Source organism: Camelus ferus, chromosome 13 (genome assembly GCF_009834535.1).
Source record: "Camelus ferus isolate YT-003-E chromosome 13, BCGSAC_Cfer_1.0, whole genome shotgun sequence".
NCBI classification, from domain to species: domain Eukaryota; kingdom Metazoa; phylum Chordata; class Mammalia; order Artiodactyla; family Camelidae; genus Camelus; species Camelus ferus.
In genome coordinates this window covers 1,032,142-1,048,532 of record NC_045708.1, presented here as the reverse complement: position 1 = coordinate 1,048,532, position 16,391 = coordinate 1,032,142, and the positions used below count along the sequence as shown (strand labels likewise).

Genomic DNA, 16,391 nt, shown 5'->3' with positions numbered 1-16,391 from the left:
CTGACTGAGGGCCATGGAGGTGAGCACACGCCTGGCGGAGGGGTGCAGGCATGCTGGTCAGTGAGACCCAGCCCGGTGTGCACAAAGAACGGCCCCGCCTGCGTGGCTGCTCTGCGGTCCCGCCAGCAGCTGCACTCCCGCTGTCCCTGGGGCGCCTCCTTGCGCCTTGGCTGCCCTTCTCGTGTTGGCTTTCCCGGAGGGAGGCCTGCTGGTCCGTGCACCTGCTCGCCACACAGAGCAGGTGGCCGGCCTTCTGTGCGTCATCACCTGCCGGCGGCTCCCGGCCTCCCCTCTCCTCACCTGTGCATCTGCAGAAACACCGGGCCTCGTGCCCCTGGGCCACTGTCCCCGGCCAGGAGGTCACAGTCCAGGAGTGTGGGGCCCTGACCCCAGCGGCTCAGTGAACCCAGAAGGACCGTTCAAGCATCCCGGGAGGAGGGGTCTGGGCGCCGAGCCATCGCAGAACCAGGGCGGGCCCCACGTTCCCTGTGGGGCGCAGCGTCCGTGGACGTCAGAACTTAATGTGTGAAGACAGTTTGCATTTGCATCAGTGGGACTTGTCACACTTTGAACTCCGAGGAGCTTATGCCCAGGATCGAGCAGGTCAAAGGGACGCCTTAGGGGCCCTGCTGCTGGCTGGGACTGAGGGGCGTTGTCTGCGGAGACCGGTGGGCAAGGGCCCCCCACGCTGGCCTGTGCACCCACGGCTGCCCTGGCCGGCAACCCGAAGACCAGAGACCCCGGCCCACGGGACACGCACAGGGCCCAGGCAGGCGACCGGAGCTGCACCCCAAGCTGGCCTGCGAGCATGACCTCACCCACCTGCCCTGGGCCGAGTCTGGTGAAAGCGGGAGGAGCGGCTTCTCCAGGCCGCGGGGCCGTTGGGGCAGGCGCTGGTGCCCAGGGGCCTGGGGGCCGGGAGGGACAAGTGTGCCGGGGAGGGAAGGCTTCTGACCGGCATGATCAGTGTGTGCCTGGGAGGCACCATGGCCGCAGAGCCCTTGCGCTCCCTCGCCTTCCCTGGGGGGACCAGCACATCAACAGGAAGGCGCCCTGCGCGTCAAGAAGGGCCAGTGCGCATTTCTCACAGTTTGTTCCAACTCACTGGTAGTGGGGCACCAAGGAGCCCCCGACCCCAGCCCCCAAGTCTCTGCTCATCGAGCAAAGGACGGAGCCGTGAGGCCGCGGGGTGACAGGTGCGCCTCAATCCCTCCCTGCAGGACTGTCTCCGGACAAGGGGCCCCGTTCCCCTCCTCTTGCTTTCTCTCTGGGAGGCCCAGGTGCCTACATGGCCCTGTCAGCCTCACCTCCTCCCTGCGTCGCGCCTGCCACATGCGGGTCCCCACCTGGCCTCACCTGGACAGGGAGGACGGAGAGCCCCGGGCCCCTCCTGGCCTGGCCCCCGCCGCCCCAGGGGGCTGGCCTCCTCAGGGAGACATGTTAACACACGTTTGCTCATGCTTGGGTGCGTGTCAGCTAACGGGGAACGGGCAGACCTTTCAAAGGCATGATTTATGGCATTAATTAGGATTCCACACTGCTGGATTTGCTACACTGCTCGCTGGCTCCCGTGTTGTACCTGTCCTAGGAAGGCCTGTGCGGAGCCTGAGCTGTGTGGGGCGGGCTCAGATTCCAGTCGCAGGTCAGAAAGAACCCCGGCAGTGCCGTGGACTGTGAGCGCAGGACGGTGCGGCGCAGGGAGCCCTGGCCCTGCTCACAGCCTGGGGTCTGATGGGCACAGTTACTTACGGCCGATTTCCTCTTCCAAGGCCCACCCACCTGTGCCTGCTCCCCAGTCCCGTGGACCCCACTGCTCCGCCCTCCTCCTCTCCTAAAGGCTGCACTCTAGCTTCACGGAAGGCCAAGGGGATGGGCAGGGCGAGCAGAGACTCGACCCCGACACGGTCAATGGGTCCAGTGGTCACTGCACTGCTTGGAGAGTCCGCTGTGCTGATCCAAGCCCCATGTTGTCTTGATGGAGCCAGTGAGTGTTTATGATCCTCCAGGAGGCTCACATCCCTGGACCAGACCTGATGGATGTGACTGCCACCTGGGAGGGGAAGGGAGAGGCCGCTGGGAGGTGCCAGCCAAGCACCACAGAGCTTTGCCCCTGTTTGGTGAGAACATTGGGAGTCACATGATGCAGAGCTCGGAAAGGGAGGCCGAGGCGGGTTGTGTGTGCAGCATGGGTGCCGGCGTGGGCGCGGGGGGGCTGGCCTGCATGGAGCTCCAGCCCGCTTTCCAGCATCTTGAATCCCTACCTTGAGTCTCCTACGTGAGTCCTCAGCCCGTGGCTCAGGTCTGGGACCTGACATCCACCTCACAGGATGGGGTGGCTCAGCTCTGCTGCTGGGGGCAGTCGTGAGGGCAGGTGGCACATTTGCCCAGGAGGCTGGGCGGGGAGGCCCCACACGAAGGTGTTGGTCTCTGGAGGAGGCCACCCTTCTTTGGGGCCACCGGCCCTCTGCCCCAGCTTCCTTTGGGGCCTGACCACATCGCACTACACCCTCTGCTGATGCCCAGGCCCGGGGACTGGCCCCGGTGGTCCCTGTATCCCCAGCTCCCAGTGCGGACGGACGTCTAAGCCACAGGGCTGGTTGGGGTGGGGTCAATGAGTTGGGTTTGGCTCGTAACAGGTTTGCGTTTGGTCGGCTGTGATCTGCTTGACGTTGGTGACATCCCAGGTCTGGGGACGGTGTCACGAGGGGCTGTCCTCCTGCTGAGCGCAGCGTCCCAGCAACTGCCCACCTGCAAGCATGCCCCACGGCCCAGCAAACAGGCAGAGTAACGGGACGGGGTGCTGGAGCCGGGAAAAGGCCAGGCACCCACGGTAAAGCACAGCTCAGGGGCAGCCCCCTGCCCTCCCAGGGCTGTCCCCACCTCGGCTCAGGGACAGCAGCCCAGCTGGGCCCAGGAACCCCATGCTGCGGCCCCTCCCCCATCACCCCACCCATCGAGGTCAGTGAGCACTGCTGCCCGTGGGCGCACAGCACACACGCACACCCCCACCCCACCCCGTACACGCACGTGTATGCAGGGCAACCCTTCCTGGGAGCTGGCCCTGTGACCCCAGATGCTGCTCGGATGCCGCACTAGCCGTGGCGATGGTCGGCCCGTGACCCCCACTGCCTGGCCTGGGACGGTAGCACCCGCTGGGCGGCTGCCCGGACACCTGGGCCTCCCCACGCTTCAGCCTGGCCCACCGCCTGCAGGCAGAAGCCACGACTAGGGGTGATGATCAACCATCCACCACGTCAGCCACGGAGCGCACCGAGCGTCCAGGGACACAGCGGTGTGTGGCCTCTGGGGGCACGTGCTCTCTCCAGGCTGACCCAGCCCTCTGGGGCTGGGGGCTGGAGGGCCAGCCCTGCCTATGCCCACCTGACAACCCCCTGCCCGGCCCCTCCTGAAGCCTCAAGCTGTTGTCTTGCCGCCGCTGCCAGGCACCCCGCCACGATGGCACAGCTGTCTGGTGGCCAGGCTGGAGGGTGGGCTGTGGCCAGGCCTCTCTCCCGGCCGCTACTAACATGGTCACAGTGACAGCCGTGGAAAGCTCCTTTCCGCAGGTTTGGGGACAGCTCAGCTCCTTAGGTCTGCAGCCTTCAGGGGCTGTTCCCATGGGCCCCATCTGCCAGGTGCCTCGGCCGCCAGGGCCGCCCCAGACCCCAGCCTGTGCCACAGAGTCGGGTGCCCTCTCTTCCCCGCGTCCGGCAGGCAGTGCCCCTTCCACAGGGCACGGATGCAGCCCGGCCCCAGTGGCCCGCCCACGGAGGGCAGGCGGGGAGGGGGCCCAGTGAGCTTCTGCAGAAGCATGAATAGAGCTTGAACACGCCTTTGGCTAACTCTTCTCCTAATAGCAGTAATTCTCAGTCGGATAACATGCCATTAAGATCTCGAAATTCTCCACAGAAACAATCTTCCTGCTTTCACCTCATTGTTGCCTTCTGTGTGTGCACCGTTTACAAAGCCTGCTTATTATGGGGTGGCAGAGTTGGGGTGTACAGCGAGCCGGCATCTCCCCCGCGGCACAGCTATGTGGGTTCAGACTGTGTTTTTAATTGGCCTTTTCATTATCAAGGGTGATGTCGGAGCCCTGAGGGCCCCTCAGCCCCGCAAGCTGCCCTCCACCGATTTGGGCCTCCCTGCGATGCTCTGCACAAATGCAGAATCTCTGTACCGAAAGGGTTTTATGCTGAAAAGTGTGCCCTTTGGAGCAGTATTTTGTTTGCATTTTGTATCCATGCCATTGTCCCCAAACTTTCTGACTTCTCAAAATTCCAAGGGGAGGGCATTTTGCAAAGCACATGGGATTGCCCTTGGGAAAGCGTGGTTTCCCAGCAGCCTTTGGTCCCCAGGGCCCTTAGAGCCTGGGGTCTGCGGTGCTGGCCGCATGCTGTGCCGTGCCGGGTGGAGGCCGCCCAGGCTGTGCCTCCCCTAGGGCCGAGCCATCTGAGCCCAGGGGGTTCTCTCTGCAGGGTCAGTGGCACAGCGACGTCTTCAGTGGACTGGGCAGCCTGGCCCACTGCTCTGGGGTCGTCTACCGAGGGATGTGGGTCAACGGCCACCCCATGGGTAAGTGCCCCCCCTTCCCAGTGCCCTGACCGGGTCCTCTTGTGGGGTCCTGTCTGGGTCTGGCCGAGTCCTCTCCCAGATGGCCTGGGCGGTCTCGCAGGAGGTGTGGACTGGAGATACTAAGGGGCTGGAACGAAGTGGAATCTAAAATCCTCTTTGGGAAACAGCGTGCTCTGATAGGGTGTCACAGGGCTCGCAACGTGCAGAGGCCCGAGTCAGACCTCGGACCCGAGGAGTCCTGCCTCATGACGGCCTCCCAGCCTCGGGTCTCGCTCTCCTGGGCTCTGGGCGTCTGGCCTCCCCCACAGCCTCCATCCAGCCCCTGTCCTGAGCGCTCTGCGCTTTGACATGACCAAAGGCGGCCTCTAGCCTGGGGGTCCTCTGCTGGGGGGCAACCTCCACTCCCTCTGTTGCCCCCTGGGCATGAGGGGGCCTTCTCTTAGACTCCAGGAGGAGGGTGCTGCCCCAGGGGTCAGTCTGGCCCCAGACATGTGTCACTGGTCAGAGCCTTGGTGCCAGGTCCACGGGTGCAGCTGCTGGATCAGGGCTGACAGGCCGGGCTCCTGGGGGCCCAGGTCTGAGCACCACCCCCGTGCCTCGGGACCCCTTTGCTGGGAGAGGCAGCAGGTCGACAGTAACAACCACCTCCACCTACTGGGCCAGGCAGGCCTCCTCCCTGGGGAGAGGTGGAGCTATGCCGAGGATGCCCCTGCAGTTCCTCGTGGAGCGGGGGTGGCCCTGGCCCGGGGGGCCCCCCACATACCCCAGGCTGGCTCCTGGGTGAACAGCCACAGCGCCTCACCCAGGACACATCAGGTCAGGGACTCGGACACAGTAGGCAGGGCCTGAGTCTGAGCAGCGGGCGGGAGGACGAGCTGGCTCATCTTCCCAGCATGACCCATCAACGCTTTAAATAATCGTAGCTGATCCTAGGGCCGGGTCAAGGCCGCCCCGAAAGCCGTGTTATCTGTGCTGGATCCCGCGGAACACCTGAGAGGGCCAGCCCCGCGGCTCTCCCGGGGGTGGGGGGGCGAGCGGGCGGCCAGCCCCGCCCCCGCGGCAGGTGCGCTCCGTTCTCTCCCAGCGCAAGCCACGAGGATGGTGATTCTGGGTCCAGAGGTGTTGGACGTGGCCCAGGGAGCTTCTCTCACTTTGACGGTCCAGCTGCAGCAGGCGGACGGGGAAGTGGCCAAAGGTAAGTAAGTGTCTGCAGGAAGACGCCCAGCTTTCCCAAGAGACAGGCAGGCAGGTGTCAGGTTCTTAAGCAGTGAAAGTGCAAGCAAGACGCACAGGTGGCCTCGCAGCCCGGCTGCGCCGAAGTAACCCTGTGGGGCGTCCTTGTCGCCAGAGTCTCAGCCGAAGGGCAGCAGGCGTGTAAGCCCTGGGCTGACATGAGCATGTGGGCTGTGTGGGCACACGCGTATGTGTGTGCAGGTCACGCAAAAAAAAAGAGTCCAGAAAGAGGCGGCGCCTGGACGTAGCCGGGCAGCGGGGGGCTTCTCGCTGTCCTCCGGGGGGTGATCGAGGAGGGGCAGATTCCCACGCGTCGGGGCTGCTCCTGATCAGCCCTGCGGCCAAGCAGAGGACCGACAGCACTTCCCACCGGAGAGCGGAGAACAGAGCACCTGGGCGGGGGGCAGGCGGGGCGCCCGTGGCTGAGCCCTTGGTTCCGAACGTGGAGCAGCTCAGACTCAGGAGCCCCGAGGGAAGCACGTATCAGACGTGTTCAGTCACAGTTGCTCTAGTTTACCAGCTTCATTGCGGTATCGTTTATATGCCCTGGAGCCCATCTGTGTGAAGCAATCCAATGATGGTCAGTGAGTTTGGGGAACCAGGTGACCATCGCCATGCCAGTTCAGTGTCAGGACACTTCCTCCCCGCCAAAAGAGCCCTGGCTCCTGCCTCCAGCCGTGAGCCTGCCCCACGCCGGGCACCACGAGTGTGCTGCTCTGCGTGTGCATGGAGTCTCCGCCCGCGGGGTCGCGCTCTGCCCCTCGCTCCCGTGTCAGTGTCCCTGTCCCCTTTCTGGACCAGTCGCCTCTCCTCCTCTCCGCCCGGCACCCCTGTCCACCCGCATCTGTGGATGACATTCGGGTCCTTGGCACTTCTTGGCCACTGTGAACAGTGCTGCTGTGAAGGTTCGCGGGCAGGTGTTCGTGTAAACGCATTTTGGTTTCTCTTGGGTTTATACTTACGAGTGGAATTGCTGGATCATATAGTAGTTGTGTGTTTAAATTTTTAAAGAAACAGGTGAACTGTTTTCCAAAGTGGCTGCACTGTTTTACGACCCCGTTAGCCACATGGGACGAGGATTTCTCCTCGTCCTCATCAAGGACTCGTCACCCTGAGGCCATCCAGTGACCTCTCCGTCTGGGTTTGACTCGCATTTCCCTGAAACTGCTGGCATTGAGCAGCTTTCCGAGTGCTTGTTGGCCACTTGTGTGTCTTCTGCTGAGAAATGTCTATTCATGCATTCCAGCTGTTTTTTTAAATCGGGTTGTTTGTCTTAGTTTTTAGTTTCACAAGCTCTTATGTATTCTGGATACAAGTCCTTCATCAGATACACCTTTGCAAATACTTTCTTTCAGTCTGTGGCTTATCTTTTCATCTTCTTAATGTTGTCTTTTGAAGTGCAAACTTGTACAATTTTGATAAAGTCCAGCTTGTCCATTTTTTCTTTCACAGGCCATCGTCTGGGTGACGTATCTAAGGATTCTCAGCCCAAGTTCACAGAGACTTTCTCCTCTTTTCTTCTACAACTTTTGCTCTTCATTTAGGTCTGTGATCGTTTTGAGTTAATTTTTGAGGATAAGACAGAGGTCTAAATTCATCTTTTTCTGCGTGGATTCCAGTTGTCCCAGCGCCATGTGTCCCATTCCTACGTTTGCCCCACTGATTACCTGGGCACCGTGGTGGAGAGGCACTTGACCATGAGTGTGAGGGTTTCCGGCTGGACTCTCAGTTCTGTTCCGTTGATCTACGTGTCTCTCCGACACCATGGCCACACCGTCTTGATTATTGTAGCCTGGAATTGGAGATTTCTCCAGTTTTGGTTCTTTCGCAGAACTGTTTTAGCCATTCTGGGACCCTTGTATTTCCATGTAAATATTTTAGGGTCGGCTTGTCAATTTCTGCCACTAAAGCAAGGAAGCCGTCTGGGGTTTTGTTGGAGGTGCACCGACTCTAGCCAGGAGACCTGCCGCGAACGGTCCTGAGTCTTTCGACTCAAGAAGGCGAAACACCTCCCCATCTCGGTCCGTCTTTGCTTTCATCAGGGTTTGTGCTTTTCAGCGTGCAAGTCTCGCACTTCTTTTGTGAGATGTGCTAATAAATGATGAACGACTTGTTACTGGTTGTTTAATTATGGTTTGTTTATTCAGAAATTAATTTATTCTGTACTTTGAGCTATTGTGTATGGAATTGTTACCTTCGTTTCAGGAACCACCAGACCACAGTTGATTTCTATGTATTGATCGTATATCCCTTGACCTGGTGAAACACGCTGTCCTGCCAGTTTTTCTGAGGACCTAAGATTTTCTATATACAGATCGTGTCTATGAGGAAATACAATTTTAATTCTTCCTTTGCCGTCTGGGTGTGTTTTCCTTCCACTTTTTTTGCACCGGCAAGACTGCGGGCCCCAGCTCCACGTCCTCACCGCCTGCCGCCCCCGCCCTTCGTGGCGGCATCCTGCGGGTGTGAGGTGGTGTCTCACTGTGGCCCTGGCTTGCGTAAAGACATGGGGCACATCTTCGTGCCCTGATTGGCCGTCTGTGTATCTTCTCTGGAGAAACATCTGTTCAGATCCTCTGCCCATCAAAAAGTTGGGGCAACTTGTCTTCTTACTGAGTCATTGAGAGTTCTTTATATATTCTGGATGCAAGTCTTTTATCAGATATCTGACTTGCAAATATTTTTTTACCATCCTGTGGGCTGTCTTGCAGTTTCTTAATGGTGTCTTTTGAACGCAGAAGTTTAACTTTTGATGGCGTCCAGTTGATCTGCCGCCTCCTTCCGTCACTAGTGCCTTTTGGAGCCGCATCTAGGAAGACTCTCCCACCCACAGGCATGGAGGTTTAGCCCCTCGCTTCCTCCTCAGCATTTGCGCTTTTAGCTCTTACATTTAGGTCTGGGGTCTGTTTGGCGTCAGTCTTGGCATGTGGGGTGAGACGGGGGTCCGGCTTGCTGCTTTTACATGTGGACGCCCAGCAGTCCCAGTGTCATCTGCTAAAAGACCGTTTTCCTCCATGAATTACCTGGACATCCCATTTGCTAAAATTTTGTTCAGCATTTTTGCCTGTCTCTTCGTCAGGGTATCTCTTTCCTTTCTTCTTATGACGTCTCTGGGTTTGGAGCTGGGGTGACGCTGCCCTCATCTAAGCTGAGAAACTCCCTCCCCTTCAATTTTCTGAAAGCGTTTGTGTTGAATTGGTATTTTTCTTTCTTAAACGCCTGGTAGGGTTCGGTACGAAGCCCATCTGGGCCTGGAGTTTTCTTTGTGGGAAGGTGTTTGAATGCGGTTCCACTTCCCTGGTGGGCGCGGGACCGCTCCGCTCAGCCGTCTCTTCCTGAGGGCGCTGCGCTGGCGCGTCCCAGGCTGTCGGCTTCCTTGGCGTCAGCCTGTTCGCCGTGTTTCCTGGCTCCCCCTTCGATGACCTGCTACCACCTCTCTTGTTTCTCGTGCAGATTATCGCTGTCTGCTTTCTTTTTTCCTGACGAGTCTGACGAGAGGTTATCCGTTTTACTGATAAACAACCAAAGTTTTGGTTTAATTGGTTTCTGTATTGTCTCTTTTCTATTTCATTAATTCCTGTTTTATTCTTATTATTTCCTTGCTTCTCCTTAGTTTGGGTTTAATTTGCTCTCCTCTTTTTAGTTTCTTCAGGGGGAAAGCCTCTACGGGTATCTGAGACCTTCCTTTTCTAGCACCGAAGCTTGTCGCTCGCAGCGTCCCCGTCGGCCCCCCTTTGGCTGTGCCCGCAGAGCTCGACGTGCTGTGCGCTCATCTTCGTTCAGCCCCAAGTGCTTTCTGATCTGCCTTCTGATTTCCTTCTGGACTCGCACGTTATTTCACAGGCTGTCATTGCATTGCCGGTGTCTGAGGGTTTTCCAGAGATCTTCCTTACTGATTCTAATTTAATTCTATGTGGTCATTAGACCCATACTTTGAATTCCTTTAAATTTATTGAGACTTGTTTTATGGCTCTGAATGCAGTCTATTTTGGTAACGTTCTGTGTGCATTTCGGGAAGAGCATGAAGTCCGCTTTTGTCGGGCAGAACAGTCTACCAGTGTCAGACCTGGTGGATTGTGTTGCCGTGGCTGGCAGGTTTGCTGCATCCTTGCTGGTCTTCTATCCGCTTGTTCCATGAATTATCAACTGTGGTGCATCGAAATCTCTGATTACTCTTGTGTTTTTGTCTATTTCTGCTTTCATTGCTGCCACTTTTAGCTTCGTGTGTTTTGAAGCTCAATTACTAGGGGCGTACACATTTAGGATTTTCATGTCATTTAATTAATTGACTCCTCATCACTGTGAAGTGACGTTCTTTATCTCTGGAAACAGCTTCTGCTCCGACAGCTGCTTTCAGTGATGGTAAGATCATGACTAGCTTTCCTCTGAGGAGTATCAGCATTTTTATCCATCCTTTAATCTTTAACCTATTTGTGTCTTTATAGTGTAAGTGGGTTTTTTGTGGGCTGCATGTGGTTGGGTCTTGCTTTTTTATCCCATGTAAACATCTCTCTTTTAACTCAAGAGCCTGCGCTGTTCACATTTAACATAATTATTGATACAGCAGGTTCGAACCTGCCACTTTCCGGTTTCTTCTCTATTTTCCCAGCTGCTTTTTCCCCCTTTATGCTCCACTCCTATCTTTTTTGGATTCGCTGAGTATTTTTTAGATTCCATTTTCTCTCCTCTGCTGGTTTATCAATGGTAGCTCTTTGCTGCGTCCTCTTAGGGGCTCCTTCGAGGTTTACACCGTGCGTCGGTCACCTGGCACAGCCCGCTCTCCTGTGACACCATCCGGCTTCACACATACGGGCTTCACGGTGTACGCTCCGCTCCAACCCCAATCCTCATGCGATTGTTTCAGTGCATTTTACAGTCACGTAACTCAAAAGCTTGCAACGCATCGTTATTGTTTTTGTTTGTACAGTCACGTATCTTCTAAAGAGTGAGAAAACAGGAAGGGAAGTCTCACCTGTGTTTCCCCATCACAGCTGCCACCTCTGGGCTCGCTCCTTCCCGCAGGTGCAAACTTCCAGCTGCTACCATTTCCCTTCTGCCTGAGGGGCGTGACTCTAAACGTGTCCTGTCACACATGCTTGCTGGCGATGAATCCTTTCAGCTTTCGTACGGCTTGACTTTGCGCTGCTGTCTGACGGATGCTGCGACCACACACGGGGTCCTGGCTCCTCTTCCCGGGCTTCCTGGCGCCGCCTGGTCTGCGCTGTTTTCCGTGGGAAACCTGCCCCACCCGCGTCCTCAGGTCTCGGTGCAGATGTCCGTCGTCTCTGGCTTCTCTTCATCGCTGGTCTGAGCAATCTGACTGCGGTGCGACGAGGGGTAGCTGTCTCCATGTTTCTTGCACTTGGGTCCGTCGAGCTTCTTGGGTCTCTGGGTTTATAGTTTTCATCAAACTTGGCATATTTCAGCCCTATTTCTTCTGATAATTTTCTGTCACAGCCTTTGCCTGCTGCCCCGAGACCCCGATTATCCACGTGTCAGACGGCTCCAGGTTGCCCCACTGGAGAATCCCCAGGTTCATGGATTCTCCTTCCCGCCCTCCCTTTTTTTTCCCCCCTTTTTTCTCACAGGGTTTCATTCTGGATAGTTTCTGTTAGCTACATTTTCAAGTTCATGAATCTTTTTTTTTTTTTTTTTGCAATATCTAATCTGCCATTGATCACATCCATGTTTTCCATCTCATAGTTTTCATCTGTAGAGTCAACGTTGTTCTTTTTTGTATCTTCTATGTCTCTACTTAACTTTTGAACACATGGACTACAACTACAATAATAACTTAGAGGGGAGGAGGGTACAGCTCAGTGGTAGAGCACACGCTTAGCTTGCACCAGGTCCTGGCTTCAATCCCCAGCACCTCTATTAAAAAAAATAATAATAGTAAATAAATAGACCCAATAACTTCTCTCCCTCCAAAAAAATTAAAAGAATAAATAAATATATTTTTTTTAATTTGAAAAATATCCTTTTCTGCGAATTCTAACATCTGGGTCAGTTTCAGTTGACGGCGGCTCCTCCTTGTTACGGCTGCACTTCCCTGCGTTCTCTGCGAGCCTGGTAGTCTTCGATTGGATGCTGGACATTGTGAATGTCAACTTGTTGGGGACTAGAGGCGTCTTTGTTCCTATCAACGTTTTGGAGCTTTGTTCTGGGTGCAGTTAAGTCACCTGGAGACAGTTTAATCCTCTCAGGTCTTGGCTTTAGGGTTTCTTTGTGTGCTGGAGTAGGGCTCAGCCTAAGACCAGTCACTCCCCATTACTGAGAGCTCTTCTGAGTTTTGCAGCCTCACCAAGAACCAGCACCGACCCCGTCCTGCGGGGCCTCAGGCCCTGCCCCCCGCCCATCCTCTCAGGTGGATTTCCACAACCCCCCCGGCCTGATCTGCTCTGCGCTGATCTGTGCTCTGCTGTACCCCCGGGGTTCCCACAAACGGCTGGGCCCCCCTCCCGTCTGCTCCTCTCCCGTGTGAGCCTGTCTCTTCATTCACCCAGAAGCTTTCTGGACCTGCGCAGCTGCCCACCCACACCAGTCCTGCGCAGTCTCTCAGGGCAGTGACCTGGGTGGCTGGGGAGTCCACGTCGTGTGTTTCCCGACTTCCAGGGACCACTGTCCTGGTCTGATGTCCAGGGTCTTGAAAACATCATCTTGTATTTCGTCTGCTTCTTTGGTTACTTCAGGTAGGAGGGTCAGTGGGTCCCAGTTACTCTGTCTTGACCAGAAAGCGAGGCCAGTCAGCCCACTGGTGGTCTTTATGCCCCACCCGGTTCCTCTTCTCTCCAAGTCCACGCACTCCCGGGTTTGCCCTGCGCGTCTCAGCAGATCTCAGCAGCCCGGGCTGGACAGGCAGGGCCCGTACTGGCACTGGTCCATGCTTGGTGTTGGCTCTGAACCCCTGAGTCCAGATGGCCAGGCCTGTGCTCGGTGCCTTGCGGATGTGGGCCAGAGGTTGGGCCCTCCCCCGGGTCACGGTGGGAGGTGGGTGACCAGCACCACAGAGCTAGCCTCGCTGCGGGTGCTCACTGCAGCCCCCCGCAGCCTGAGCAGGTAGGCCCTGAGGCCAGCCAGCAAGGACAGTCCGTCCTGGAGAGACCTCCCAGAACTGGACTGAGTCAGAACTCCCAGCCAAGGGGTGGAGGTGTCCCAGGGCATGTAGACGGCTCAGCCCAGGGCCAGGGCCGGGAGGAGCAGAGGGACCGGGACACAAGCAGAGCGCTCAAGGCACTGCGGTAGCGGCCGGGGCCAGCACCCGGCTCCTCCCGGGGCTCTGTGGCCCAGCAGGACGGGATGAGACCCGGGCCCTGAGGCCCCGCCCCGCCCCTTGCACACACGCCCTCCCTCCTTCTGAAGGCGAGGACGGCAGGGTTTTGAAGGTCTCAGCGGGTGTCAGGCGTGTGCAGCTCCCAGCATACTCGGAGGTCAGCTTCTTCAAAGTGGACGAAGGTGGCAGAGAGACACCCATCCAGACCCCATTGTGAGTATGGGGGACCCTGGGTGACCCCTTTGCAGGGCAGGGGGGGTCCCTCCTCGACTCTGAGCCCCTCCCACACCCTCCAGGACGCTGTGAGCACTGGGGACACGCACACTGTCTGGTGGGGGGAAGGGGAAGCACCTTCAGACAGTGGGGGCCAGACAGGGGGACAGGGAGGCAGGGAGGGGGTCTGGGCAGGGGGACAGGGAGGCAGGGAGGATGGGGCTGCAGGGAGAGTCCCTCCCCCGCCCCTTCCTTCTCACTTCCCTGGTCTCAGTGTGGCCACCTTGGCCCTTCCTCCTCCCTGGACCTGCCCCAGGGCCCCCTTGTCCCCTGCAGCCAGGTGTCACCCCTAGCTCGGCGTCAAGCAGAGCCCAGCCTTGTCCTTCCCTCCACAGCGGGTTCCAGTGTCTCTCCTTCCCTCTGTCCAGCCCCCAGTCCGGGGGCCTGGAGCCCAGAGCTGCCCTGGGAAGTGCCGATGCCAACTTGCCGCCCCCTGAGGCAGACCCCATGCGCCGGGCCGGTGAGTGCTGTCAACCAAGGGTCTGCGGTGGGCAGCATGAGCTCGAGTGTGCAGGGTGACAGCAGTGGCCCCAAACCCGGACAGGAGGAAACAAAGTTGAGCCCTGAGATGAGTGGACCTGGGAGACACAGGCCATCCTGGGAAGGCGGTGCCCAGGCCCCAGCAGACCTCGGCCGGACAAGTGGGACCCGCCTCCAAAGGGCTGTCGCCATGGCAGGGGGTTAAATGGCAGGCTGGGGGCTGCTGACCTGGCATCCAGGCTGCTGCCCGTGCTCACCATGCAGACCCAGGGCCCTCGTGGGGTGGGGGTCAGCGGTCCTGGGGCGGCCGCGGCACTGTCCTGCGCTCTCCACACTCACCTCCCCTTGTCACCGTGACCACAGGGTGAAGTCCTCCTGTTTGTCCACCTGGCCGATGGTCTGAGGGCTGTTTCTGCTCAGGGCTATCCCTGGAGGATGGCAACCCCACCAAGGCCACTGCCCTGGGAGGCCTGTGGTCAGCCTGGACAGGACTCCGGGCCCCCAGGGTGTCTGTGGGGACCTTGTGGGCCTGACGGTCACGCGTGTTCACCTGATTTCCGGCTGATTCCACTCTGCCCGGAGCGCACGGCATCTCCACGTGCTCCGGCCCCCGATTCTTACGGCGGCGATGTGGCGCCAGGGCCGGCAGAGCCCGGCTCCCCCAGGCCCGGGCGAGCAAAACCCACTCACTAGAACGCGGGCCTGGCTTCCCATGGGTTTTTGGGATTATTCCCGGAGGTCGTGGTGGCACTTGGAGCGGATCAGAGTCTAGTCACTGCAGTCCATCACAGATCCAACCCTCCCGGTGCGGGGGCGGTTGCGGTAATGGTAGAAGGCATCCCGCCCAGCATGGGCTGCGGGGTCCGCCGGGTCCCCTCGCCCTCGGCGCGGGAAGCGCAGCTGTGCCCGACCCGCCTGGGGCGCCGGTGTCTGGGGCCAGGCCCCCGCCCAGGACCCACACACACTCTGGCGTACGGGCCCTCACGCTCTCCTCAGCCGTCTGCGGGGGCCCGACCTCACAGTTAGGGCTCCCGCTCTGGGTGCGGCCGGGGGTGGGGTCGGGGGCGCAGACTTGCCGAGTCCAGGGCCCGGGCCAGCCAGGGCGGCTGTGCGGGGCTAGTGTTGCAGGAAAGCGGGGCACGAAAGGAGGGCTGGGCCTCAGGCCTCGGGCGGGTCCCTGGGAGGCGCCCCGCCAAGTGAGGGTCCTTGGCTTCGCGCAGGGAAGAACTCAAGAGTGAGCCCAGGTGGAGTGAGGTACATTTATTCAGGGAGACACATGCTCCTCAGACGGAGTGCAGGCAGCTCGGAAGGCGAGAGGCCCGGGGGGGGGGGGGGGGGGCGCAGGGGTTGTTAGTCTTTATGGGCGCGGTAACTTCATATGCTAACGAGCTGGAGGCTTATTCCGACCATTTGGGGGCTGGGATTCCCAGGAACTGGGACCACCCACTTTTTGGCCTTTAATGGTCAACCTGGGAACTGTCTTGGCACCTGTGGGAGGGCCATTCACCATGCTGATACATTGCAGTGTGCGGACAGTGAGGCTCAAGGTCGCCTGGAGGTCGAGTCTTCAGCCATCTCCGGGCCTGGTTGGTTCTACCCAGTTTTTGTCATATCCTCAGTTGCTGTGTCCTTCTTTTAATTGCTGTGCCTGACTCCTCTGCTCCTGTCTCACTGAGACAAGGCAGCGTTCAGACCGAGGCCCGGGTCCTGCCCTCACGGGTCAGGCAGGGCCAGTGGGTCACCTGGCGGTGCAAGGGCCCCTTGGTGGCCTGGCCTGAGACCCCCTCTCTGCTTCCACCTCAGTTTATAGCAGCAAGTTTACCTGCGTCGAAGAATGTGCTCCTATTTCTGCGTAAAAGCACCCCCTGGGCACCAGGCCTTCCGCAGAGGGATTTCAGGGCCGCTCTGGAGGGGAGGGCTCGCAGGAATCCTGGCCTGAACGTGCGTCCCCCGTGGGCCAAGGCGGGCTGGCGGGCTGGACTTGGCTTGGCGGGATGTGGGTATCGAGCCGTAGAAACTGCCTTTGGAGAAGCCAGGGGACCAGGTTTCTGCTCTTGTAAGATCCACTCAGTTCCATCCCTCAACTCTCTGCATCTGGCGCTGAGTCAGAGGCCCTGGGTCCCCACCAGGTGTGTCTGGGGACCTACCCAGAGTCTCCACCATGTTTCCTCTTCTACAAACCGAGGCCGTCACAGCATCTGCCTCCATGACCCTGACCCGGTGCCCCGCTGCACCCCCTCCATCCCAGCCACGGGGTCTGACCTAGGAATTGCACCTGAGAAGGGAGAGGGCCCGCTGCCCAGAGGCCAGGGAGGTGAGCTCTGCTTTTGCTTCTCCTAAAACTGACCATTCCCTTCGTGGGAACAGGTTCACGCAGGACCATTCCCACTGAAAGTCTTCCCCAACACAGCTGCCTTCAGAGCATCCCCCAATCCCTCAGACATGTTGGCAGGGGTCTGGGCTGGCTCAGGGTCACAAACACGCTGTGTCCGTCTGTCCTCCGTCTGTCCTGATGTTCGAGCTCTGCCGTGAGTAGGATTGTGGTCAGCCCAAATAAGAG

The 16,391-nt window shown here is 58.6% G+C and overlaps 1 protein-coding gene across 1 annotated transcript in view; it reads left to right on the top strand.

Annotated features, from left to right (window-relative positions):
- Window positions 1–16,391, top strand: part of MORN1 (MORN repeat containing 1) — a 52,631-nt gene that overhangs the window by 9,118 nt on the left and 27,122 nt on the right. Inside the window, exons 7-11 of the mRNA XM_032494971.1 lie at window positions 2,007–2,117; window positions 4,476–4,572; window positions 5,657–5,767; window positions 13,168–13,291; window positions 13,687–13,811. Of these exons, the coding sequence (XP_032350862.1) occupies window positions 2,007–2,117; window positions 4,476–4,572; window positions 5,657–5,767; window positions 13,168–13,291; window positions 13,687–13,811 (568 nt within the window). The remainder of the gene's footprint in view (window positions 1–2,006; window positions 2,118–4,475; window positions 4,573–5,656; window positions 5,768–13,167; window positions 13,292–13,686; window positions 13,812–16,391) is intronic.